General features: G+C 36.7%; 2 protein-coding genes across 9 annotated transcripts in view; both read right to left on the minus strand.

The window, feature by feature from the left end:
• The window catches only part of ORC2 (origin recognition complex subunit 2), a 44,880-nt gene extending 42,611 nt beyond the window's left edge, over positions 1-2,269 (minus strand). The window contains exon 1 of one of the 2 annotated variants that reach the window (XR_015255434.1): positions 1,157-2,269. The gene's annotated coding sequence lies outside the window, so the exon portion shown is untranslated. The remainder of the gene's footprint in view (positions 1-1,156) is intronic. The other variant, XM_086719241.1, reaches the window with a different exon arrangement.
• Positions 2,270-8,150: 5,881 nt separating this feature from the next.
• HYCC2 (hyccin PI4KA lipid kinase complex subunit 2) overlaps positions 8,151-26,417 on the minus strand; it is a 91,612-nt gene continuing 73,345 nt past the window's right edge. For 6 of the 7 annotated variants that reach the window (XM_086719249.1, XM_086719250.1, XM_086719251.1 and 3 more), the window contains 4 exons: positions 24,800-24,887; positions 20,907-21,066; positions 19,986-20,153; positions 8,151-15,824 (listed from right to left, as the gene is read on the minus strand). In XM_086719249.1, coding sequence (XP_086575375.1) covers positions 15,223-15,824; positions 19,986-20,153; positions 20,907-21,066; positions 24,800-24,887 — 1,018 coding nt within the window. In that variant the 3' untranslated portion in view covers positions 8,151-15,222. The remainder of the gene's footprint in view (positions 15,825-19,985; positions 20,154-20,906; positions 21,067-24,799; positions 24,888-26,417) is intronic. The other variant, XM_086719252.1, reaches the window with a different exon arrangement.

Genomic DNA, 26,417 nt, shown 5'->3' on the forward strand with positions numbered 1-26,417 from the left:
ATTTGCTCTTCAAGGCACTGTCTTTGGGTGCTGAATTTTAAGTGGACTCCTTACAAGGAGTTAACCAGTCAGGTAATACAGCAGCACCAATGGCGTATTAATGGCAAAACACTCTCCTCTGAGAGCAAATAAAGGATTTGCTACAATTTTTAAAAACATAATCCTTAAAAAAAAAAAAGGTGGCATAGATTAGCACTAATTTTGATATCAGATAAGCCTAGGTTCTGATCTTAACTCCACACTCACAACTGTGGACAAAACGATTAAATGAGCTCATGTGCGTGGCATATGAAAATACTAATTAAATGTTCCTTATCACTGTTTTTTTTTTAACTTCAACTTAACCATGTAGATTTCTTGACATCCCTACATCTCGTCTAATAGAAAAGGTGCTCAGTAAATGACAAATAAATGATATCTATTTAACGTGCAGTGCCAATACACAACGGTGTAGTAGAGCCATGCTATTTTTCCTTCAGACTGCCATTTAACTAGGGTGTAGGTATGATGGTTTTGTTAGGATTTCAGTTGTAAGACGAAAACTAATGCATCAACATCCTTTTAATGTAAAAAGCTCTACCAGAAGAGCCTGGTTCATCAACATTTTACAACCAAGCATGGTGCCAGGGTGACCGACCAGGCAGCAGGATTCATTTGGGGCATCCGGGCTGGGATGCCATCAAAGGTTCTCACTCCTGTGGCAGTTCTGGGACGAAATCTGTTCCTCGTTGTGCCTGCTCCTCTCTGGTCACTTTACACTTTTGTTACTGATTTTCACAGTTCTCTCTTTACGAGCACAAGGCTCTTTAAGCCGAGAAACTGATACGTTGGCAATGCGCCCCTTGCACAGAAGGCCTATCACTGCTGGAGAGACCGACCAACGGTACTTCCAGAAAGAGGCTGTCACCCCAACAAGTATTTATGGACTTTGGCCCGGGCCTCGAGCCACTTACCAGTTGGCCGCGCCGGGGGTCCTCGGGGCCTTCGGGCTGCGTGGGGAGGGCAACGACCCAGCCCGGAGAGCCGAGGGGGAGCCCTCTTCGAGACGAGTACCCCAGCTCAGACTGCGGAGCTGGACGCCACCGGACTCATCACCTCACAAACCCCGAGTTAAGAGGGAGAGGGAAGCGGGCTGCCCAGTCGTCCCACCACTCACCGCTAGGTCTCCGCCAGGCGCCGCTCGGGCCGCCCAGCACCTGCCGGCGGTACCCCGCTGACTGGGCACTCCAGGGGAGGTGGCTACGGCCCCAGCAGGAAAAGCCAGATGCCTGTTAAGCACAGCCGGAGCAGAGTCGCAGGGTCTCGGAGTCGCAGAGACGAGGAGGGAAGCCGGGAGGCCGGCTGGGGGATGGGGGTCCTGCCTGGGCACACCGAATCTCCCGCCCTGTCCATGGGCGGAGTCCAGGAAAGCCAATAGAAAGCGTAGTCAGCCGAGAGCGACGTCTCTGCCCGCCAGTCGGTTTCGGCCTGCCGGCCCCCCCCCCCATCAAGAAACCTGAGGAAAACGAATCCCTAAACTCGGGTTCTGGGCCTTTCCTAGTCTCTTTCCGTTTCCGGGGAAAGGAGAAGGAAGTGTTGCTTACACCTGGAGGCATTTGTAGAGGTGTAGCAGGTTGAGCGGTCTGCCCTGAGGCAGTCTTAAAAGTCTTCATTGCTTTCTCTAGACACCTTCTTTTGAGCAAAAAGATAATGGGAATGAGTTTGCGATTTAAAAAAAATTTTTTTTTCTTAACGTTTATTTATTTTTGAGATAGAGAGAGACAGAGCATGAACTGGGGAGGGTCAGAGAAAGAGGGAGACACAGAATCCAAAACAGGCTCCAGGCTCTGAGCTGTCAGCACAGAGCCCGACGCGGGGCTCGAACTCAGGGACCGTGAGGTGACTGAGCCACCCAGGCGCCCCTATGTCGTTTTTAAACATTTATTTCGTTTGGGGTGAAAGGTAGGATTGCGTACATCTTAAGGTTTGGGGGTAGGGAAGAGGGAGACAGTCTTCTCTGTAAACAAGAGAATTAGGGCCGGGGCACTGAATATGGAGATGATCCGGATCGGACTCCTAATGGGATGGAGATACTGGTAAAATAGAACGAGTATATACAAAGAGATACTGAAGAAGAAAAGGATTGGACCTACTAAGATACGGTATTACCCACTAACAGAATATATTTCGTTTAGATGCATTTATTCAAAACAAAAAGCACTACAGAATACCCTGCATACTAGATAACGATATACTGTTGAGACTAACACGATCTCTGCTGTCACAGTAAATACTGTAGGAGAAGATAATGAAGGGACAATGAGAAAAATGCTACCATATGAGAAGTTAAATGTTTATTGAATCACGTGGCAGAAGTATCTAAAGGACAGAAGTCCAGAACAATTTCCTTGGAGGAAGAGATGTTTAGACTGAGGGTTAAGCAGTTTTAGGCCAGGGAAAGAGGAGGGGCAAAATTTTCCAGCTAGAAAGCCCAAGTCAATATAGCAGGTACCTAAAGGGGTAAGAGGCAAGCACCAAAGTTGGGTCTGTTGTTTTGCGCGCTAGTTTGGCTCTTGGTACACTAGTCAGAGTTGTACTGAAAGATCACTGGATAAGGAGTAAGAGTGGGAGCAGAAAGAAGGGATGGAGTCACACCTTTTGGAAGCTGTTTAAGAAATCCATGTGAGAAAGAAATGATGGTAGCCTGGATATCTTAATATTCCATTTTGGTTGGCAAAGTTTAAGAAAACAAAGGATAAAGGCAATTTTCTCTATATTGGAAATTAAAAAGGAGTCTGGGGAAGGGTGAGTAGGGAGAAGAGGAAAGAACATAGCTGACAATTAATGAAGTGATTGAAAAATTCATAAAAATATGAGGAATACTAAGTAGACATTCAATGTTCTAAAATGTTCTTTACGTTTCTATGATGCAAACTCTCTTCCATCTCTTCTTCAAATCTACACTAAAGTCTAGACTCAGAGGCCTTGGTTTGAGTGGTGGGTTTAGATTGTTTTTGTGGTGTATTTGTGGAAAAGAGGGAAGGAGCTGAGTGTCCTTCATTTCTCTCAGTCTTTTTCTTTGAATAGTTCAGTTTGTTCAGTTAACTTTGAGCACCTACCTATACCAGGGACACAGTGCCCAGATATGTCCCTTACCATTAAGGAACTTAAGATTCTTATTGGGTAGAAAGAATCAGGTAATTTCAATGCAATAATGTGTAAGTGCAAGGATAGAATTTGCTGAGAACTACCAGGACAACTACCACTTAGCTTAGGTAAACAGAGGAAAAGTAGCAAAGGAAAGGCCTATCCAACTACAGATGACAGAGAATCAGGATGGAAAAGGGATTTCAGGAGGAGCGTATGCTATTAAAAAATGGGTGTGGTAGGGGTGTTTAGGTAGTGCAGTCGGTTAAGCGTCTGACTCTTGGTTTCAACTCAGGTCATGATCTCACAGTTTGTGAGTTCCAGCGCCACACTGGGGTCTGCACTGACAGCACAAAGCCTGCTTGGGATTCTCTCTCTCCCTCTCTCTCTGCCCTTCCCCCACTCGCACTGTCTCTCTCTCAAAAATAAATTAAAAAAAAACGATAGGAGATGGAGTGGGAGAAATCTCAGGCTAAAGAACAGAATTTATCCTCTATGATGGAACCATTGAATAACTGTAACCAGGGGATTGATAGGTGTTTTTTATTAATCACTAATGAAGTTAAATTTGAGAGGGGCAGGGGACTAGTTAAGAGGTTATCAAAGCAGTCTAGATATGAAGATGAACACAGAAGTTTGAACTGTAGTAGTAAAACTGGAAAGGAAAGAATGAATTTGAAAAAAAAAAAAAAAGGCAAAGTCAGCAGGATTTGGAAACTGGATATAGAAGTGAGGGAGAAGGAAGACATAATTCCCAGGTTTCTGGCATTGTTGCCTGGGTATTAGTTCCCAGTGTGCTGTGCAAGATTACAGGTAAGAGGGAAAGAGTTTAGCTTGAGGCATCTTGACTGTGAAACTACTTTGAAAGACGGATATCCAATTATCCTGCAAACAGTGGATATAAGAGTTTGAAAATCGGTCAAGAGATCAAGAGAGAGATCTAGGGGTCATCAGTGTATAGATTAGAGCCAAAGGGAGAAAAAAGAATTGCCTTAGGATGCTGAGTAAAATAAGAAATGAAGTGAGATACCTCATCTGAGACAGGCAGCATGGAGATGAGGATAGCTGTAGATAGAATTGTTCTTTGAAGTGGTGGCCTCCATTTGAAGAAGAGTTGAGGCTCCTGAGAAAGTGGTACTTCAAAGTGATGAAGCTTTGGAACATAAATTGAAGGGCATGAAAAAGTGGGCAGGCCCAAGAAGTACAAGAACCTCAAAGTGTCAGGGGCTTAAGGTTAGGGCCAATGAAATTGTATTCATGCCTATAGCGTCCAGTGGTCTGAGTAAAGGAAGAGAAAAGGCAGAGTGTAGCATTGATGAGTCTACACACACACACACACACACACAGTGGATTAATCTCTTAAATTGGCATTTACTGTTTTATATATTTCTCTAGGAAAAAAAAAATCTTGAGTCAGTGGTCCTGGGTGAAAGAAGGAAAGCTTAGCTATGAATGCCAAAGATTGTTATAAGATTAAAGAGAGTTTTCAATGTTGATTGCACATGAGAATTACCTGGGAAGCTGTTAAAATTACTAATGCTAGATCCCAATCCCAGAGAGTCTGAATGTGGCCTGGTAATCAAAATTTAAGAAAAATTTTCCCCAGATGATTTTAACATGCAGTGGTGTTGAGAACCACTGAGTTAGGGAGTATGAAAAATTTTATCATATGAAATGATCTAGATGCTATGCATTAAACACACACTTTCTAAGGGTATAATAGGACTAGAGTGTCAGTGACAGATGCCTCAGCACATAATTTCTACCCAGTTTTTAAATTATTTTTAACGTTTATTTTTGAGAGACAGAGACAGAGTGTGAGCGGGGTGGGACAGAGAGAGAGGTAGACACGGAATCTGAAGCAGGCTCCAGGCTCTGAGCTGTCAGCACAGAGCCTGATGCAGGGCTCAAACCCACAAACCATGAGATCATGACCTCAGCTGAAGTTGGACGCTTAACCGACTGAGCCACTTACTCAAGTTTAAAAAACATTTTTTTTAACGTTTATTTATTATTGAGAGACAGAGAGAGGCAGAGCGTGAGCATGGGACGGACAGAGAGGAGGAGACACAGAATCTGAAGCAGGCTCCAGGCTCTGAGCGGTCAGCACAGAGCCCAACGCGGGGCTCGAACTCACAAACTGAGAGATCATGACATGAGCCAAGTCGGATGCTCAACTGACTGAGCCACCCAGGCGCCTCTCAAGATTTTTTTTTTTTTTTTTTTTTTTTTTTTTAAGATATCAGTTTATTTCAGTCCTGCTCAGGAGAAAATCATTACTTCTATCTGAACATCTAGGAATAAAAAAATTCTCACTAGGAATACAGTAGTGAGATCCTATTTTGTCTCCAGGATTTTTTTTTTTTAATTTTTAAAAATTAAAAAAAACATTTTTTAATGTTTATTTTTGAGAGAAAGAGAGAGCATGAGGAGGGAAAGGGCGGGGCAGAGAGAGAGGGAGACCCAGAATCTGAAGCAGGCTCCAGGCTCTGAGTTGGCAACACAAAGCCCAACCTGGGGCTTGAACCCACAAACCATGAAATCATGACCTGGGCCCAAGTGGGATGCTCAACCAACTGAGTCACCCAAACGCCCCTATCTCCAAGGTTTTTTTACACCAGGGATGATAAAACCCTCATAAAGCACAAATTAGTAATGAAAGATTTGGCAGATTAATCCTTAAAAAATATGCACATAATTATTCAGACTCTGGGAAATGAGTTTTAGAATAAAGAGTTTTACAGTGTACATAACATAGAGTTTTATAATGTGCATAAAGCCATTATTTATAAGTTGTTTATAAGTTCTATAGAATTTAAAATTCTGATTATTTTGAGGAAATGGGGATATTTCCCACTGAGTGTTGATTGGAGAGAATAAAAAATATTTTTGAATTGTGTTTAAATTATACAATGATTCAGATTTTAAGTTTGTATTGGTCAGCATGACCTGGCCAGAAGAAATGTTTTCATTGCTATGCATTAAACACTGTTCCCTAAGTGCCAAAAGTGACTGGTCCTTCAAATGAGTTTTAGAAGCAGTCAGTCCCACCCGTTTCTCATATAACATCTTGAGGAAAACCAGAGTTGTTATTATGGATTATATTGATCCTATTTGGATGAGGACCCAGGGGCCAGATTTAGAGCTTTAGAAACTCTAAACATAAAACTTTATTTGTACCCTTTCTGATGGTGTTTAAAACATTAAATCCTAAAATAATTGTAAGTCAGTCCAAAAAAGTTCTAATTTCTTCTTAAGCTACCTGGCAGGTTTGTTTTGTTTTGTTTTTGCAGGGGAGGGATGAGGATAAAAACAGATAAAATATTTCTAAGTTTTTTGAGAGCTTCCTCTGCTTCATTATACTCTAAGTCAGCTTTTCTCAACTTAGGCCCCTCACACAAACCACACAAAGACTATTTTCTCCTCTCTAGAATGGTACACAATTATGGATGGTACATAATTGGAACCACACATAGGAGAGAATTTATAATTATGTATGCCTAGGGTTTTAGGGCTTGATTCTTTCCTGGACTTAGTTTGCCTATTAGTAATCTAGCTCTACTAAGATCCAATCTCCCCCCCCCTCCCCCCCACTTAGGGGTCTTGACTTTGTGGGGGATAGGACAAGTATACTAATAATTGAGAATAATCAATACTGTATGAAGCAGCATCTTATGTTAAGTGCACAAGTCCATGAGCCTGAGTGTCTAGTTCAATTCCAGCTGTACCACTTACTAGCTCTGTGACCTTGGACAGATGAACGTTCCTTTTCTTACAAAAGGAGAATAACAGTACTTATCAGACACTGTTGTATTATTGAATTTTTAAAGTTGTTAAAGTCGTTAGAATGGTGCTTGGGATGTCCTAGAGCCCAATGAATGTTGTTATTGTTTAATTCACATGGGAACAATCTCTGGAATGTAAATTATTGTGATGTGGACCACAGTTGTATATGTATTAGGGCAGTGTTGCTGCTATCTTGTTAATATTCACTATTTTATTACAGTAACTTAGTTTTTCCCTTTGTATTTTCTCTGTATTTTCTAAAGTTTTCAACATGAGCAAGTAGGATATTTTTAATAAAAGGAAAAAATTGAAACTGTCAAACTGGTGAATCTCATCCACCCTAACTACTGCAGATGCAGAATCAAGGCAAAAACAACAAACCTGACTTTGTGAGTTGCCTTAAACCATTCTCTTCTGAAACTGATCATCTATATCAGCAAATTTGAATTAAGGCATAATAAACAAGGTATTTTTAAAAAGTATTTTATATTGCTTGGATCTGAAGTAAAAGAATAAAGCCTTGGTCCATAAGCAAGGAACAGTAGCTATGAGGAAAGAGGGGGGTTGGAAATAAAGGCCCGAGACTTTTCTAGAAAATGCATATATAAAAAAAGGAAAAGAGGGCCTGGAGCTCAGCCCTTCATTCAACCCATGTTCCAAGAGAAGGCTAAAGTATATCTTAGAAAACACAATGTGGGAAAGACCAAAAAGTTGAGTGACTAGAAAACTAATTACTGGTAAGTGAACAGGGAAACAGGCACTTTCACACCTTGCTGAAGAGAATGTAAATGACTAGTAATGTTGGATCTTCTTTATAAGGACCTTAGGAGAAAATTTTCAGTTTTTTCATCTCAGTTCTAGAAACAATTGTGCTTTACCTAAGAAACTGATTTGTCTTATCTTAAGGATCTCTAAAATTCATATAATTAATCTCTCTTTACATTTGGCTGTTTTAAAGTTCAGGTAGATAAATTTGTATCTCAACAATAACATAAATGTACGGCATGTATTTTATGTATTAAGTTCATTCCTGCCTTCATGTTATTTATTTTACGGTGCTGTATGTAACTTTATTTATTGCCTTAATTAGTTTTATAAATTGCCTTAATAGTGTGTCATATAAATAAAAAGTTCAGACATACATGAATATAATGGCATGCTTTGAAAAAAATACAATGAAGGACCATTTTAGGGTGTAAAATTTAGGTAAGATATAAAATTAACTCAGGGGAATCCAGTCAAAAGCCAAATAGAGCTGTATTTTTATACTGTACAAAAGAAAATTTACAGTCTTAATGTAACTAGATACATCTAGGGGAAAATTACACATCTCTCAAGAAACACAATATTTAACATCTTAGATATGTTTCTGCATTGCAGACTGATAATGAATTTTATACATCTTTATTTACAATAACTTAAAATATTTTTTCATCTCTGGCAGATATTTACAAGGTCAACAGTGACTATGTTTCACATTTCAACAATCAACAGCATTAACCAATTCAGTAAGACAGTTAAGATAATGGCTTACATGCACCAATAAATGATTTTAAATGTGCGTTTTTTTTCTTCAGCTCTGAAAAAATGAAAGTTTTCACTAGTCCTAGGTTGAAAGGACATCAGTCAATAGAAATCATATTTTCTTCATGCCTATCCTATTTAAATTTTCACCGGCACGAGTCTCTGAATACTTGGGAAATTTATACCAAGCTGTAGGTTGATGCTGGTTTAAAAAAAACAAGAAGAGCTGATCTATACATTCCATATCATTTTATGAAGCAAACATGTGGGATATCTCCTATTTACTTGTCCATTGTGACAGAGACCAGACTATATATTACTATAATAAAACCCTTGAGAAATTGTAGCTCAGGAGAGCTCAGGAGACAAAATAGTGCGAAAATAATTTTTGCACCATAAAAACGGTTTCTCTTAACCAGTTAAAATGAATGTAAAGTCAGCATAATTTTTAGAATGAGAATCAAAAAGATTCACTGGAAAGCAGTTAAGCTTATTACAAATATTTATTTATCCATTTTTTTCATAGACTTTAATAACCTGTATACCCAACGTGGGGCTTGAACTTACAACCTTAAGATCAAGAGTCACATGCTCGACTGAGCCAACCAGGCACCCCACAAATATTTTAAAACAATACATGGAGCATTGAACTTATCTCTCAATTCATTGTGGATGATAAAGCTTAAAAAAAAATCCAAAACCTACATTAGGAATTATTGGAAAGCCAATCTTCTGTTTCCAAGATAGCCTATCAATACGTTACTTTTAAACTACAACCTGATATGAAAAAAAACCACATATATAGAATCTGTTTGCAACATTAGTTAATATATAATTACATTTTGTGTCCCGCCCCCTGAAAATCATTACTTAATAGTTTAAGTAAATCCATTAGTTCTTATTGGTCCATGCATTTAAAAAATGAGTATTTTAGCTTTTATTAATGATGTTTTCTGCAAAGAAAAAAAAAAAAAACACCCAGAGTGATCATGTACATAAATTATGTAAAAACATACCATTTTGGCTAGTATCATACTTACTGGAAATAACTGCCATTACCCATTTTAAAAGATGCATTTCCATAACTCCCCCCTCAATTTTATTAAAAAGCCATCATATCATACAATATACCAATTTTAGGAATTTCAATACTGATGAGCAGAATCCTTAATTTAAGGAGACATGAAAATGTGCCATAATGAATAATATTTGGACTTCTTAACTGGTACTTTTGCTGGAAGTGTAAAACGTTGACATAAGAAAGCCTGAAATGGAATCTTGTAGGTACTGTATACCTATGTTGCAGATCAAAGAATCATTTAGTATTTATTTCCCCCAGGGCTAGAGAGTAATCCTTTATGTTAAAGGGGCCTCATTCCTTAACAGTTAGGTACTTTAAAAAAATTATATTTGGTTGATACATTTTCTTTGGTAAATTTTGTAATCAATGAAGAATTTCCTCTGATACAATTAACACTGAGCTGTTGACACATAAATACAGCAAACCAGTTTGATACCAATTCTGCAGTTGGGGATGGATGGTCCAATTAAGTTCCTTTCTCTTTGAAAATAAAAGAATTTCCTTATTGAGCCTACCTCCAGATACACAAAGACTCATATATACTGTAAGCTATACTTAATTCTGATTTTTGTAAAATCTATATTAAGCCTAGAATCATAAAATCAGTCATCTGAATATGCCTTAATTTGTAAACATTTCTCAAAATCCAAAGTAAAACATAGAACCTACATTTCTGTACTGTGCTGCCAGTTATTTCACATCATTTCCAGCTTTCGGCTAACTTCTATTCTGAACTGTTTGCTTTCGTGTATATTACTCATGTGACTAATAGTTAAGAGTACAAAAATACTGAAGCAATTGAAGTTACCAAAAGTTTATGATTGTGTGGTCAGGTTTAGAAGGAATGTGTCTATGGAATAGGGGAAGGCTGGGTGATGAGGACTCCTCTAATTCTAATGGCAGGATCACCATACAAATTTCTGGCAATGCCAAAAACCTAATATAATTTAAGTGCACATTGGTTGACTTTATGAATATTATTTCCTATGTATATTCAGTGCCAATATGATATACCCATTAGGTACACAATGCAGATAATACTAAAATTTATGCCTTATATTATCAACATGACCACCCTGGAAATGGAAAATTGTACCAATCTGGTGACTCATGATTTTATTAGCACTGTTTACAATTTCACACTGCATTCCATCTTATAATCTGGCAAATATTCTAATTTTTGAGAATTTAAGTTTTCAATAATTTCTAGTTGGTTTTCAAATAACTTGTTTCTAGAAAGCACTTTAAAAAAATTAAAGTATTACAAATAAGTGTCTCAACCGACTTAGTGGTTTGAAACATGACAATAATCATTCAACTTGAAAGGTAAAAAGTCTTATATTCAGACTGTTTAACATAGCCATAGTATAGAAAAGTTGCTCTAAAATTCTTACAGATTTTCTGACCACTGGCATGACCTATTAAACATTTTTAACCTGAAAAACAAATACGTAACTGAAATACTGATTTAAAAAAACCCAAAAACTTAGTTTGTAATCCAAGATTAGAAATGGAGAGCTCTTCCTTGCCAGTGTTTATATAAATAGCATACTACCCCCTAAAGACAGATACTAGTTTTTTAAATTGAACATGCAGAGAATTAAATGAGACAACTGATTGTTATTAACTAAAGTATTCAAAAATGGACCCATACAAACCTCACAAAGTGAGGTAGCAGAAACACCCCACTTCATTAAAATATTCACAAAAATAGTGCAAACAAAAAAAATCTGAAAAGTTATTCTCAGTATTCCAGTGTCTAATAAATAGTTTAATTTAAAGCTACTAAGTGGAATTTGAGAATATACATTGGAAATATTGAGCTTATATAGCTGAGACTACTGCATTTAAGACATTTTATATGGTATATACATTTTAAATGACATTATGGTCACCATTCCATTATGGAATCATAAACTTCACACTATAAACCTTTTTCAATTACATAAGGAAATATTGCTTGTATCTATTCTAAAGCACATGTAAGGTTCTATTTTCTCAACATTAGAAATTAATGGAATGAAATTTATTTAATCTTTTCTTTGCAATACTCCATTGTGCAATACAATTAATTTGCCACCTAGGTGACTGTGAAAGCTGGCTGGCTGATTCAAAAGTTATTTTAAAATAGCTAGAAACACTGATCAAAGCCATTTCTTTGGGTTTATTTTTGCATTTAAATAAATCCCCAGAAATATAATCAACTATAAAATGGCAGCATACAACTGGCATGGGGCAGAAAATAGTAAGGCATAAATTAGAATTAAAAAAATGTATCTATCCTTACATCTATGGTATAGATACCTACATTTCCAACACTTCCCATCTAGGTTTATTACTCTGCATATTTTCTGGATTTCATACTTAATGTGCTATATTCACTAACTACTAGACCAGAAATATAAAGAAACTGCAAAAATGGAGACAGTTACATACCACATTTACCATAGTAGGAGTACAGGGAGGCAGTGGGTGTTAATATGCATTTGATGGGAGACAGGAGTGATATTCTGGCTCTGCTTCTTAGTTATGTGAACTTAAATCATGTCACAACCGTTTTGAGTCTCAGTTTCCTGAGGATGATATTTGGGGAGCTGGGCTACTAGCTAGATTATTTCTAGGGTCTCATCTAGCACAAAAATTCTGACTATAATAAACAGGCACAGAAGAGTAACTGGGAGCATAAGAGTGGTGGTAGGGGTCAGTACTTCAAACTATAACCATTTTCCCCCTTCCAGCTTCTCTAACCTGACACAGATGGCATCAATCAGATTGTTTTATTATAGAAAACAAGTATTTTCTCTGTAATGAGCTTTTCCATAGAGAGAAGGACTTTTTCTTATGAAAGGTAAGAAGTATAAAACAACAGGCTGTTAAATAATAAAGTATGCATATTGCTGGTATATATTTGTAACAGCTGTTGTATATCTGAAAACTATTTTGAATTAAATGCCAATAAATAATGCAAATGAATATAAAAAATCTCTTAGAAAATTTGACTTATGGTTTATTAAAACTCATTCCATTTTAGTTATATCTTGCACAGGAAATCTGTTCTAAGACCCTGAATGCACAGTTTGTACTAAATGAAATGTTTCTTCATTAAAGCCAAATCACATAACTTAAAAGAATGGAAAAAATGTTACAGGGTCATGAAACATTAATAGGTATACATACATACAAAATATGCATGTATATACATACAGATAAATGAATTCTTAGAAGTTGAAAGTTTTTCAAAACCAACTTTTCAAGTAGAAGATTTTTAACAAAATAAAAGCGAGATTTATATGTATTACAGCTTTTGCTGTAATTTGGTATTGTTTTGTGTGTGTGTGTGTGCGTGTGCGCGCGCACGCGCTTTAAACCATGCTAGATTTAGATGCCAACATATGTACAACTTGTTGAAATCAAAACAACGCATCAGCCTCCTAAATCAACCGCTGATGGCCAAGATCTTACCCCTTGGTAAGAACAATGCTCTTTTCCTTTCATACCTGAAACTTTGCTTTCCTCAGGATGTTACAGATCTTTACACCTCATTTTTTTTGGCTGCTTTCAAACTCACTTATCTGACATCCCTTAAATTAAAAAAGAGGGACATCTAAAATATGTCTTTGTGATACACACACACACACACACACACACACACACACACACACACTCACACACACACTCACTCACTCATACACACATCAACACATTTGTATTTATAAATTTTTAACTTTATCCCAGACTTTGGCAATGTTGTAGTAGTAGTATTGGTTGTGTTAGTTCAGTTCAGGTTCTAGGTTTCCATTTTCACATGAGCTGAAAAATGTTACAGACCACCAAATTCAAACAAGCATCTCATCGTTCTTATAAAGATTCTAACAAAGTCCCCTATAAAACAAAACAAACCCTCTTAAAATAAGAAGAGGAGAGGGGAGATTTTCAGATGTGGAAAAAAACAAGAGGCATTTTTCTGATTATTTTATAAAAATCTACTGTAATTTTAATTGGTAGAGATAAAAATTTAAACTTAATTAAATACTTGCTTTCTATAAATTCAGTATATTTTTCTTTCACAATAAAATAAAAATGTCTAAATGTATAAAGCACTAATAGCTCTGATGTATTTTGTGGAAGGATAATGTATATCAGTTCAAGTCACAATACACTGATTTTTAAAAAACCAATATATTCTCTTCTTTTTCAATCAAGCATTAGAGCCTGAGACCCAAAAGAACTTATACTGAAATCTTACCCAACCAAATCAGAACTAAAAAAAATTTTTTTTCACTAATAATGTTTTTTGTAGCCTCTTAGCACAATTACCAAAATGATACTTACATACATTCAACATCTAGCTTACTGGCATGATTTCCAAGTTTTATAAAAATGAGAAACTTTTGCAGATATATGATCAGAAGGTACACAAATTGCATTACACTAAACACAAAGGCAGTGTGGTCCTTGTCGGAGAAATCAAGTCAGTACCCCCTGGTAGAAATGTTCTATAAAAATGTGTCACGTTGAAGCATCAGTGTTTTCAGCCAATTATCTGTCCCTGATGTATTTCCTTAAAGTATATGATCTATCAGGACTTCAGGTTTCTTAATCCAAAATATCTGACTGAATTTAGGTACATCTAGAAAGCAGCTGAAAGGGCTTCTCCAATAGTCTGACATCACAGAAAGCAAGTTGAGAAATCCCTCTCTTTACCTGAAGACGTACTTGTTCTACTTCAGTCATCATCAGCTCACAAAGGAAAAGAAAAAAACCTATCAAAACTTCCCCTCACACACACAGTCCCACATGAGCTAAACAAAAACCACCCCTCTCCCTCCCCCAACAAACCCCAGCACCAAAGTGTCAATCATTCCTGGGAAATAGAACATGCCCCTTGGATTCTCTGATTTGTTAGTTGTTCAAACTTTAAGGACAGAAATGACCTATGTCCTTGTGGGGAGGAGGGAAGACATGTTAATAATGACTATAGAGCCATTGAGAAAGTGCATTATCAATTAAACAAACAATTTTGAGCCCTGCCCTCCAAAGGAGGGGGCCATAACGTGATTTAAATGCCTCAGTAACTGAACATTGTGTCCTGGAGATAAAGGAGATGGGGGGAAAAAGAGCCACCCACATTTTAATGAAAAAGTGCAGCAGTCTACCACCTTTCCCCATGCTTCTCAAGAAAATGATTGCACAGACTCAGAGAAGTCCAAAGTCATAGCAGAATCTCTGAGGCACTCCTGGTTAAAAGAGAAAAAAATATGATCCAGTAATCTCCACAGTTCTATAAATTATGAGAACAAACCCGTTTTGGTTTTTTTTTAAACAAAAGCCAAAGAATCAATTCATAGGGATCATATACACCATTTCCTCTAACGTATCCTCAGTCTCACAGTGCTGAAATGGGACCGATCAGCCTACGATGGATTGCACATCACCCACAGAGAAAGGAAGGTATGGAAGATGCATACATTTTATACTGCTTCACAAACACATTTACAAGGAATAAGGTGAAGAGAAGATATAGGAAGGAGGAAAAAAGAAAACCTTATTGCTGTTTCCATACAAAATACAGTATGAAGATACCTAAACTAAATCAAATCTGATTACGATGACCAATTTTTTCACAATGTGGGATGAAGTGTCTTCATGTACAATGAAATGTTCAGTTTAAAAGGTAAGCAAAAAGATGAGAGAGGATGTCAGAACTACACCTGGGATATTAGCTGCATATTGAAACTTGGGGATCGAGACTGCTTGGTTAAGGGAGCTCCTGGGCTAAGGAGCTCTTTACCTTCTCCAGCTTGACCTAGCCGGTCTTCCTGTAGACTGATAGTTGAGTATCGATTAACATTGTTAGCTGCTAGATTAGTAACTCCCTCAGTGCCAACCCCAATGCTGGTACTTGCTTGACTGCCATTTACATAGTCAAATGATTTACTTGAGGAAGCACTGGCTGTCCGGATTAGACTTAAACTATTGGCTTTTGGCACCACCTGGCCAGCAGGCAGGCTCAGGTGTTTCTTCATCGGTGTCAGCTCGATTGAATCTACACTAAGATCAGTTGGTTGCTGTACATACTGCCTGCGAATGACTGAATCTCGAGGGCTCTCACTGGATTTGATGACAGAAGCTGTTTCTTTATCCTTAGCTGAACGCCCAGCTGCTACTTTCCTTAAGCTTCCCCTCTGAGAAGAGGAGGATGGTTTGGTCCCAATTGGCTGACTGCTGAGGGAGGCCCCTGATGAAAAGCCTTCATCTGCATCATTTAGGTTTACCGACTCTTCTCCTCCATTTACACCCTCAGCACCTAAAAAACAAATCAGACAGACTCAGCAATAGCTAAGTTAAAAAAGAAGGAATTGTGAATAAAAACTCAACTGACCTTATCTCTTGGGTAATGTTTGCTATAGGTTGGAAATGACCCTGTTATCAAATCAACACTTACCCTAAATAATTTAGGGGAAGAAATCTTAATCTGCACAGAATTCTAATATGCTATCCATTGTGTTTATTCAGTTTTAATTAGTCCAGCTTTAGTAAGACTATCCACAAACAAACTTAGTATCTCAGTATTTAGGCATATAAAACAACTTCAGGTGAAATACATTTTGTTACTAATCTTTATAATACACCCTTGTCAATTTGAGGTGATGATATCTATCTGGTTTAAAAAAATCAAAAGGTTTTCCTCATATCTTCCTTAACCCACCATAAAACAGACCATTCAAGAGTCACCCTTCTAATTTCAGTCACCCAGAATAATGTCAAACTCATTATTCCTACAGGCAAACCCTTTTTAAAAAGGGCAGTAAGATTTTACATTTACTCAACAGCTAAGTGCTTCTACATGGCTTTAAAGCTTTTAACACGGAACTAGATTTTCTAACTCTAAAAAATTGTATATTGTTTCCAGTAACATCGTAATTATATTTTGTCTTATGGGCATATCTACTCACTGGTTTCCATATTTCTTGACAAATTAATGTGAAGGAAATATTTGATTATCAGTAACTAGCAGAGATAGCTATAAGGATTTTTACTTTCTATAGTATGTACATCTGTAATAATTTAGATTTTTAGTCTTGAGATGTATTATTGTTATAACCACAAGATAATGTGTGTCCCATTATGTTTCGTGCAGAAACTGCAGTTAACAAAAGAATCCTTACCTTGGGATTTTGTTAGAAGGGAAGAAGCGTATCTAATATATTTAATTTGGGTTTTCCAGAAAGCCCAATTCTCTTACTGAAAGTATGATCAACAATCTCTTAACGGATAGCAGTTTGCTACATCATTACATATGTTTGCCAGACTGCAAGAAAGGTTTAATCTGAATCCACATATAGATATAAATATTACAGTTAAGGTATTAGGAAAAAATTCTAAACAAATACTACTTTGAGATATAAGTTATCTAAGTAAAATACACATAAAATATTTAAACACAATCTTTATTTAACATAGTACCTGGAAAAATAAAAAATAGTTTCTTAAATATATTTTCTTATATGGATTAGTTATTTCCTTCCTTCAAAAGAAGAACAAAATAGACTATCCTTAAAGCAGAAGGCATGTTGTTATTATACCCAGCAGTTTAATAATTAACCATCATGCAAAGCCATATGAAAATGCAGCTGACACCACTTCTCTCAACCCCTTCTTCAAAAGAGTATATAAGGTACCTCAAAATGAAACTTTATATTATATTCACATGGTATCATCTTAACAATTTACTTACAGTTAGTATAAAGAAATCCAAAATACCCAAGAAAAGGTATTTACTGGTTCACAATTGATATCAGTAACATAAAACTGTAGTGAACAAAAATGTATCATCAGATATATATCTATTTATACTGAGGAAAGGAGACTGAGAGACTTAGTGGTAGCATCTAAATTTTGCCTCATGCAGATCTGATGCCCAAGCAATATGGCCATAAAAGAGATGATGATAACATAAAAGCCACCATGCAAGAGAATCTACAGATACTGCATATACCAAGAAATGCTGTTTCAATACAATTGAATACTAATATACTTTAATTATAGGCATTGTCCTCAGTTTAGTAAGAATTTTAAATCCAACTTTAATTTTTTATTAATGTTTATTTGTTTTTGAGAGAGATAGAGCACAAGCAGGGCAGGGGCAGAGAGAGGGGGACAGAGGATCCAAAGTGGGCTGTGCGCTGACAGCAGAGAGCTCAATGTGGGAATGGAACTCACAAACTGTGAGATCATGACCTAAGCCAAAGTTGGATGCTGAACCGACTAAGCCACCCAGGCACCCCTAAATCCAACTTTAAAAGTTACAAATAAAATGTTACTTGACAATCAGGGTAAGGGAAGGCGATGGGTTTATAGTCTCCCTTCAATTTCAATACATAACAAATATAATTTTAATTGTAAAATGATTTAAAACCATCATACTAGAAAATTCTTTTAAAAGGCCAAATATTGATGTTAATACAAAAGCTCCAGCAGACTTCAGAATTACCAAAACTTTACATAGGTTTTAGTAATTTCCTTCCTTCTATTTAAAAAACCTCAAGGAATAAAAAAGCAGTTATGTCTCACAACTTTTTTTCCTTTCTATTTTTTTCCCTGGATGATGATAACTCTACTCATGATCTGCAGGGAAGATAACCAAAAAGGATCTTTAATGAAATTTTCCATTCATGTCTGCCTTTTCTTATAAATTTAGCTCCTTCCGAAATTGATGTAAAGATATAATTAATCTAGATTAAAAGGCAAAATAATTTTTGAGAAATTTCAAACACATTGAAGGAACTTATTCCTCTTTCCTTGTGGCAATACCCCACTCTCACAAACTTAAATTTTACCAGTGATAGTAAATATTAAAAGAGGCCATTTTAAAAGAACTACTATTTCGGTTCCTTTTTCAAAGTATATGACTTTTGATGAACTGGAAGAAATGTACCAACCTAATCCCACACTCTCTAGAATTTCATCAAGCATTAATTAACATAGTACTACATTTAGCACAAATAATCAACATTCTAAGAATGGTAGTATATATATCAAGTGGCTCATTAGTCATCAGGAATGTTGAGAAACAGGCTGTTGTTCAATTTAGGCCTACTATGGGTTCTACATCAATTCATATACTTATTTTTATGCCTTTTTGACTATCTCAGGGATAACAAAGAGATACAGAGAAACTGAAAAGGGAAGGCTGCATCTTTCACAGGATCTCTGTGAAACAGCACCAACTTTTTAGGGTCCTTAGATCATGCACATGCAACACTGTTAAATGAAGTCAGGTCAATGTGGGCAAATGGGCAAAGGAACAGAGGACAGATTTAAATTCTTACTGAGCATGCTCAAACGCTAATGCACCAAAGAGCAAGAGACTTCCCTAAGGTGGAAGGTAACTGCTCCATATATGTTTGGTCTTAAGTAAAAATATATAACTTATTTTAAAACTATTTGCTATACTTTATTAATTAGTGTAAAGGTTCCAGAGTAGCAATACATTAAATAATGAAAAACTTAGGCTAAAGTTCCCTCTTTCACAAAGCCAACTCCTATGAGCATTACATGTAAAACGGCAAATAGTTTCCTATTGGAGAAAAGTGTTCTTTTACAGATGGTGGTGGTGGTGGGTGGTGGTGGTGGTGGTGGGTGGTGATGGTGGTGATGGTGGTGGTGGTGGTGGTGGTGGTGGTGGTGGTGATTTGGGGGTAAAAATAAATTCTCATTTTGAGATACCGACATTGTGGAAACAAGATCTACTAGGATACCTGAACTCTAAATAACACATTTCAATTCTGTTTGGAAGCTATCTAAGACAACCATCAATATTTACAATAAATGATAAAATGCAGTGTCCACCAGGATAGCACATTTATAGAGGAAAGAGGCCAGTAGTTTACTAGTTAGACCCAGGTGACTTGACCCACAGACTGTAAAAAGTGATCAATACTGGTTTACTCTGTCAAAGAGATAAGAAATTCTTGTTAACTGACCAACCTGGACTTAGAGATAAATCGGCCAGCTCCACTTTAGTCCAATTTCCCAAAGATAATGTATGAATGTTTTAAAACTCTCTTCATATATTAAGGAATAAATTATTATATACAAGAAATCAATTCATATTGTCATGTCCATTGGGTGCATTTTTCCTTTCCCAATGTTAGAATAAACATGCTCAGTAATAAAAAAATCCCAAGCATTTTGGAGATAGGCCTCTGCCTTGTTAGTAGCCATGCCAAGCTGTTCTTTGATTACACAGAATGCAGATTCCAGGCCAGCACAAATGGTAACTAAAGATTGTACCTGACCTGGTGCTAGGCATATGGGGAGGTGTGCTTTGCAAGGAGGAGCTAATACACCCTGGGATAGTGGAAACACACACTAGAATGGAAAGATGTTCTGCTTGGGGATAGAGAGCCAGGATCCTTCTCCAGCAACTGCCTCACTGACTTCTGCCTCCTCATCTCTGTCCTACCCTCTGTTGTGGCTGCTGCTGAGTTGGGCTCCGGTGAGCCATGCTCAGGGGTCCTGCGCACCAGCACCTCCCCCTCTTGCACACGTTTGATCCCTAGGTCAGTGGAGCCGTGTTGGACCGGGGAGCCAGGAATACTCGAGTCAGCCTCGTTTGAGAAGTCAAAGCCATCTGGGATTCAACATATAAAATTTTAGTGCTTTTGTGCTGTTCTATTCTTTTCTGAGCATTTTGCCCCAGGCAGATAAGAGAATGTATATATGGATATGATAAAAACACAAACGCTATTTATATAGTTACATGTGTGTGCACAGCATGCACACACATAAGGAGGCAGATGAACAATATGAGGTTTGCAAATGAATAGGACAGGAAAATAGGGATCATTAAAATGGCAATTAATATCTCTTAGGCAAGACAGCTGGACCATTTAAGTACCATATGCCTATGAAATACTGCTGGATTCAGCACTTACAAAAAAAGGAAAAGCAAAGATAAAAATCTAAAATACAATAACCAACTCTCTATAGATAGCTTGTATTTCACCATTGATTTGGTCAGTTACACAATTTTCTCCCACAATGTTCATACATGCACCTTTTTTCCCATTATAACAGGTTTAAAGAAACTTCTTTCCAATTGTTATTACTAGTTCAAAAATAAGACAAAAATTAACTTGATCTTATTTTCTGTTTTAATGTTCATAGAGCAGTCTAAATAACATCTTTCTACATCATAAAAAATATATATCTATATCAAAATAAATTCAGGCACTTAAACCGCGTTTCCAGTGCTATATTAAAAAACAAAACAATTTTACTTTAATTATATACAGTACTATAATATCATGTGTTAACCTAGTCTATAAAAACAGTGATAAATTTGCTAGAATCCATGAATGGGCTACAGGAATTTTGTACTCACCTTCTCTTCTCCATCTATGACGACGGATTGAAGCTGTTGTAATTGCAGTCCGAGAAATCCTCGGCACTGTTGGAGTGACTTCCACTTTAAGTACTTTCTGGCCTTCTTGTGAAGAGTCAGGAGCATCAAATGGTAATGAGTTTTTCATGGCATTGGCAACCTAAAATGATAATATAAAGCCTACATATATTTACACTCAATATATAATTTATGATTATTTTTTACTTCATGTTTCCATAATTTTATTATGTTTCCATAATTTTTTAAAATTTATTTTATTTAGGGGTGCCTAGGTGGCTCAGTCGGTTGAGTGTCCGACTTTGGCTCAGGTCATGATCTCGCAGTTCATGAGTTCGAGCCCCACATCGGGCTCTATGCTGACAGCTCAGAGCCTGGAGCCTGCTTCAGATTCTGTGTCCCCTTCTCTCTCCGCCCCACCCCTGCTTGTGCTCTGTCTCTGTCTTTCAAAAATTAATAAAATTTATTTTATTTAAAAAATGTTTTTAAGTAGGCTCCATGCCCAGCGTGCAGCTCAATGCAGGGCTTGAACTCAATAACCCTGATATTAAGACATTAGCTGAGATCTAGAGTTGGAAACTTAACCAACTGAGCCACACAGGCACCCCTCTATAATTTTTTGAATATGTATTTAAAACTGGTACTATAAAATATAAAAGTACAATATGTCAAAAGAGTTTGTACCTCCATTGTTCTGTATTGTTTTAGGGAAGCTTTTAAAATGAGAATTTATTTTTAAAAATGTGAGTCATACACTCCACAGATTCCTTAAAGTTGTTCACTTGCAAAGAGAAAAGGCATTCCAAAGAAAGAAAATTGTTTAACATTTGAACCCTGATAAAGAAAATTTAGAGTAGGTTTTTGATTATTCAGATGATAAATAACATGCAAAATTTAATCTCTGATAAAAAAAAATTAGCCTTTTCTCCACTCTGTTACCATAAGGAGAAATTTTGCCTAAACATGGCTGGCATTTTGTTTCACCACTGTGTGTGTGTGTGTGTGTGTGTGTGTGTGTGTGTGAGAGAGAGAGAGAGAGAGAGAGAGAGAGAGAGAGAGAGAGAGAGAGAGACAGAGACAGAGAGGGAGAGGGACAAAGGAGCGAAAGCGAGTGCAAGCAAGAGGAGGGGCAGAGAGAGAGGAGACAGAGAATGACAGTACGGAGCCTGACACACGTGGCTTGAACCCACGAACCTTAACATCATGCCCTGAGCCAAAATCAAGAGTCACGTGATTAACCAAATGAGCCCCCAGGCTGCCCCAACTGGTGCATGTTTCTTAACTGGGAAGTACTAATTTAGCAAAGATCTTGAGCTAGAGAATTGTTTTTCTCCCTTCCTCTATACTTGGAAAGGACAAGTAAAATGCAGCCTCCTGGACAAGTGTGACAGTTCTGCCAATTCAAACTTCTCCAGGAGGCTATTCCAACATCCAGACTGAGGGGTGGGGAGTTAAGTCTTTAAATTTAGCTTTTATCAGGAATAAAGATGAGGCTTGTTTCTCTGCCAACTATTTTACCTATCATCTGCCTCTAAATTTTAATAGAGAAAAGGAGTGCTGTTTGTTGGGTCCCTCAAAGGTCCCCCCACAACAAAGGATTGCTCTAAGATTAGAGATTACTAATCTCTTTACTTATATTGCCTTGGAAATGCCACCTCTACTTAATTTATAAAACTGCTACAAGGAGAAAAGTATGAATTTAAAGAATATCACAAATGCAGGGTATTATTATTATGAAGTAATTATTTTATCTTCTTATCCATTTATTTTAATGTGACCCTTAGGGTAAAATTAGGCATGTTGACCTGAGAGAAAAAAAAATAAATTCAAATAGTAAATAATTATTATAAATGCTACCTCAATAAATTTATATTTGTATTAAGATATTAAAAAATGGTACAAAGAAAACAGCTTTAGAAATTGTGCTCTTGGTGTACCTGGGTGGCTCAGTCGTTTAAGCGTCCGACTTCGGTTTAGGTCATGATCTGTGAGTCAATCCCGCGTCAGGCTCTGTGCTGACAGCTCAGAGCCTGGAGCCTGTTTCAGATTCTGTGTCTCCCTCTCTCTCTGACCCTACCCTGCTCGTGTTCTGTCTCTCTTGCTCTCAAAAATAAATAAAACATAAAAAAATTTTTTTTAATTGTGCTCTTAAAGTGTTACAAGTAAAAAACCACAAATAATACTTAAAAAAATTTTTTTTAACATTTATTTTATTTTTGAGAGACAGAGAGAGAGCATGAGCATGGGAGAAGCAGAGAGAGAGGAAGATACAGAATCCCAAGCAGGCCTCAGGCCCTGAGCTGTCAGCACAGACGCAGGGCTCAAACTCATGAACCACAAAACCATGACCTGAACCAAAGTCGGACGCTTAACTGACTGAGCCACCAAGGCGCCTCCACAAGTAATATTCTTAAAATACCATCATAATACTACAAAAAGCCCAGAAAACACAGAAATTTGCAAAGAAAAACCATCCACAGTTGAATCACCTGATGACCATTAGATTTGTATGTTGCCTCTGTCTTGTCTAGATTTAAAAAAAACAGTTGTACACTGCCTGACTGACCACTTACACAAGCTAGCATTTTCTTTAGCATAAATTTTTGAATATAAAATTTTTTTTTCAGTGTTTATTTTTGAGAGAGGGGAAACAGCATGAGCAGGGGAGGGGCAGAGAGAGAGGGAGACAGAAAATCCCAAGCAGACTCTGTGCTATCAGTGCAAAGCCCGATATTGGGCTCGAACCTATGAAATGTGAGATCAAGACCTGAGCCAAAGTCGGATGCTCAACTGACTGAGCCACCCAGGTGCCCCTTGCATATATAAAAACTTAATCATACTCTGCTGTGAAACATCTTTTTTAATTAAGAATTTTTTAAGTTTATTTAATTTGAAAGAGAGAGCAAGCATGCACACACATGTACATGTACAAGCAGGGAGTGGCAGAGAGACAGAGAACCCCAAGCAGCCTCCACATTTTCAGCACAGAGTCGAAAGCAGGGCTCAATCTCACAACCATGAGATCATGACCTGAGCCGAAATCAAGAATCAGATGCTTATTAACCGACTGAGCCACCCAGGTGCCCCAAAACATTTATTGTTTTGATTCCTCTGAGATTAAAAATAACACTAATGTTTGGATATTATACATTTTATAATACATTAAAAAAATTCAAAGTAGTTCTGGGATGTTGTGCTAGATATGAGGTAGTGGGTTAAAGAAAACACACATGACTGAACTACTTCTATAAGGGGAGGTTCGGAATTGCGTTATACTGCTACTGGTAAAGGGAAGAATGCCTTCCTTACTCCACTACTACATGTTCGCATTTGCTTTTTGATCGACCATTTACCTTTTGGAAATATATTTATTTTGTGGGAGAGTATGAAATCTTTTTATAGAGAACAAAATATTAATTGGCTTTCTTGTCATGCTTGTTGAGAATCTTTTTCTCAGTTTGTACAATACATATTAACTTTGTTTTTAAAAAACTGGTGGTTTAGAATTTAGATGCTTATGTGGTCAAAAACTAAAACAAAACCCAACCTATTTTGAGGGACTTGTCCCATCTCTTAAGCTTAGAAAATCCTTCCAACTCTAGAAATTTTAGTATTTCTAACCTTTTCCTCTTTCTTTTCTTAAAGGATTTCAAAACATTTGATTCTTAATTTATCTGAACTTTATTTTGATATGTGGTAGAAGACGATCCAAATAAATTTTGTTTTCTCTCCAAAAGTTAACCAAATGTTACAGAATAAACCTTTTCCCCTCTATGATTTAGATTGCCTCATATCTTATATACTGAATATCTTTATTCACTAGTGCCCCTTTCAGGCATAGGTATGTTTAATAAAAAGTAAATATAATAACTTACCAATAGTGGTTGAGAAAAAAGTTCTAGCTGAGCTCTATAAATGATGTCATCAAGGACTTCTTGGCCAAGGTCCCACTGCCCATTATACCTGTGGAGAAGCAGATTGTTTACTATCTTTAGCAAGTATCTCTAATCTTCAACAACATTTTTATTGTTCCAAGTCCTACTATTTTGGTTCTAAAACAAGTTTTCACATTAATATTTGTATCATCTCATTTCCAAACTGTCTTACTTTTGGTTACAAGTACAAAATGAAGATTTTTGAAATCTAATGTTTATCTACTAATGTTTAAAATAGTTTACAGATGTCTTTTCACATAATTGGCTTTTATCATGTGTTGATATTTAGGGTAATCTACTGAAATGCATTTATGAAAACTTAGGTTATGAACTATGTAGATAGACATAGTTTTCCAGAAAGAAAGCCTGACCTACTTCCAGACTCTAATTTAATGACTAGTTATATTTTGGCTATTTAAAAAGTACTAAAAGGACTACTATGAACAATTATACACCAACAAACTGGACAACCTAGAAGAAGGATAAATTCCTAAAAACACACAGACTACAAGGACTGAATCATGAAGAAACAGAAAATTTGAACAGACCAACTACTGGTAAGGAAATCGAAGCACTAATCAAAACCCTGCTAACAAACAGAAGTCCAGGACCAGGTGGCTTCACAGGTGAATTCTACCAAACATTTAAAGAAAAATTAATACCAATTCTTCTCAAACTCTTCCGAACAACAGGAGAGAATACTTCCATATTCATTTTAGAAGGCCAGCATTACTCTGATACCAAAACCAGACAAGAACACTACCAGAAAAGAAAATTACAGGCCAATATCCCTGATGAACATAGATGAACAAAAAAATTCTCAACAAAATATTAGCAAACCAAATTCAACAATATATTAAAAGGATCATGTATCATGATCAAGTGGGATTCATCCCTTGGTGCAAATATGGCTCAAAATCTGCAATTCAATCAATATGATACACCATATTAAAAAAATGAAGGATAAAAATCATATGATCATTTCAATAGGTGCAAAAAAAACCATTTGACAAAATTTAACATCCATTCATGATAAAAACTCAACAACGTGAGTGTACAGGGGACACACCTTGACAATAACAAAAGGCATATATGACAAGCCTACAGCTAACATCATACTCAATGGTGAAAAACTCAAGGCTTTTTCTCTAAGATCAGGAACAAGACAAGGATCCTACTCTTGCCACTTTTATTCAACATAGTACTAGAAATTCTAGCCATAGCAATTGGGCAAGAAAAAGAAATTAAAGGATCCAAAATCAGAAAAGAGTAAAACTGTCTTTATTTGCAGATAACACGGTATTTATACAAAACTCTAACAATGTCACTAAAAACATTATTAGAATAAGTGAATTCAATAAAGTTGTAGGATACAAAAATCAGTATTTAAAATCTGTTGCACTTATATTCACTAATAATGGACTATAAGAACGTGAAATTGAGAAAAAAATTCCATTTATAATTGCATTAAAATAGTACCTAGGAATAAATTTAACAAGAAAATGAAAGACCTATATACTGTACACTTAAATTTTTATATAAGACACAGATGAAAGAA

This window comes from Puma concolor, chromosome C1 (genome assembly GCF_028749965.1).
Source record: "Puma concolor isolate L17-30 chromosome C1, mPumCon1.1.hap2, whole genome shotgun sequence".
In the NCBI taxonomy this organism is placed as follows: Eukaryota; Metazoa; Chordata; class Mammalia; order Carnivora; family Felidae; genus Puma; species Puma concolor.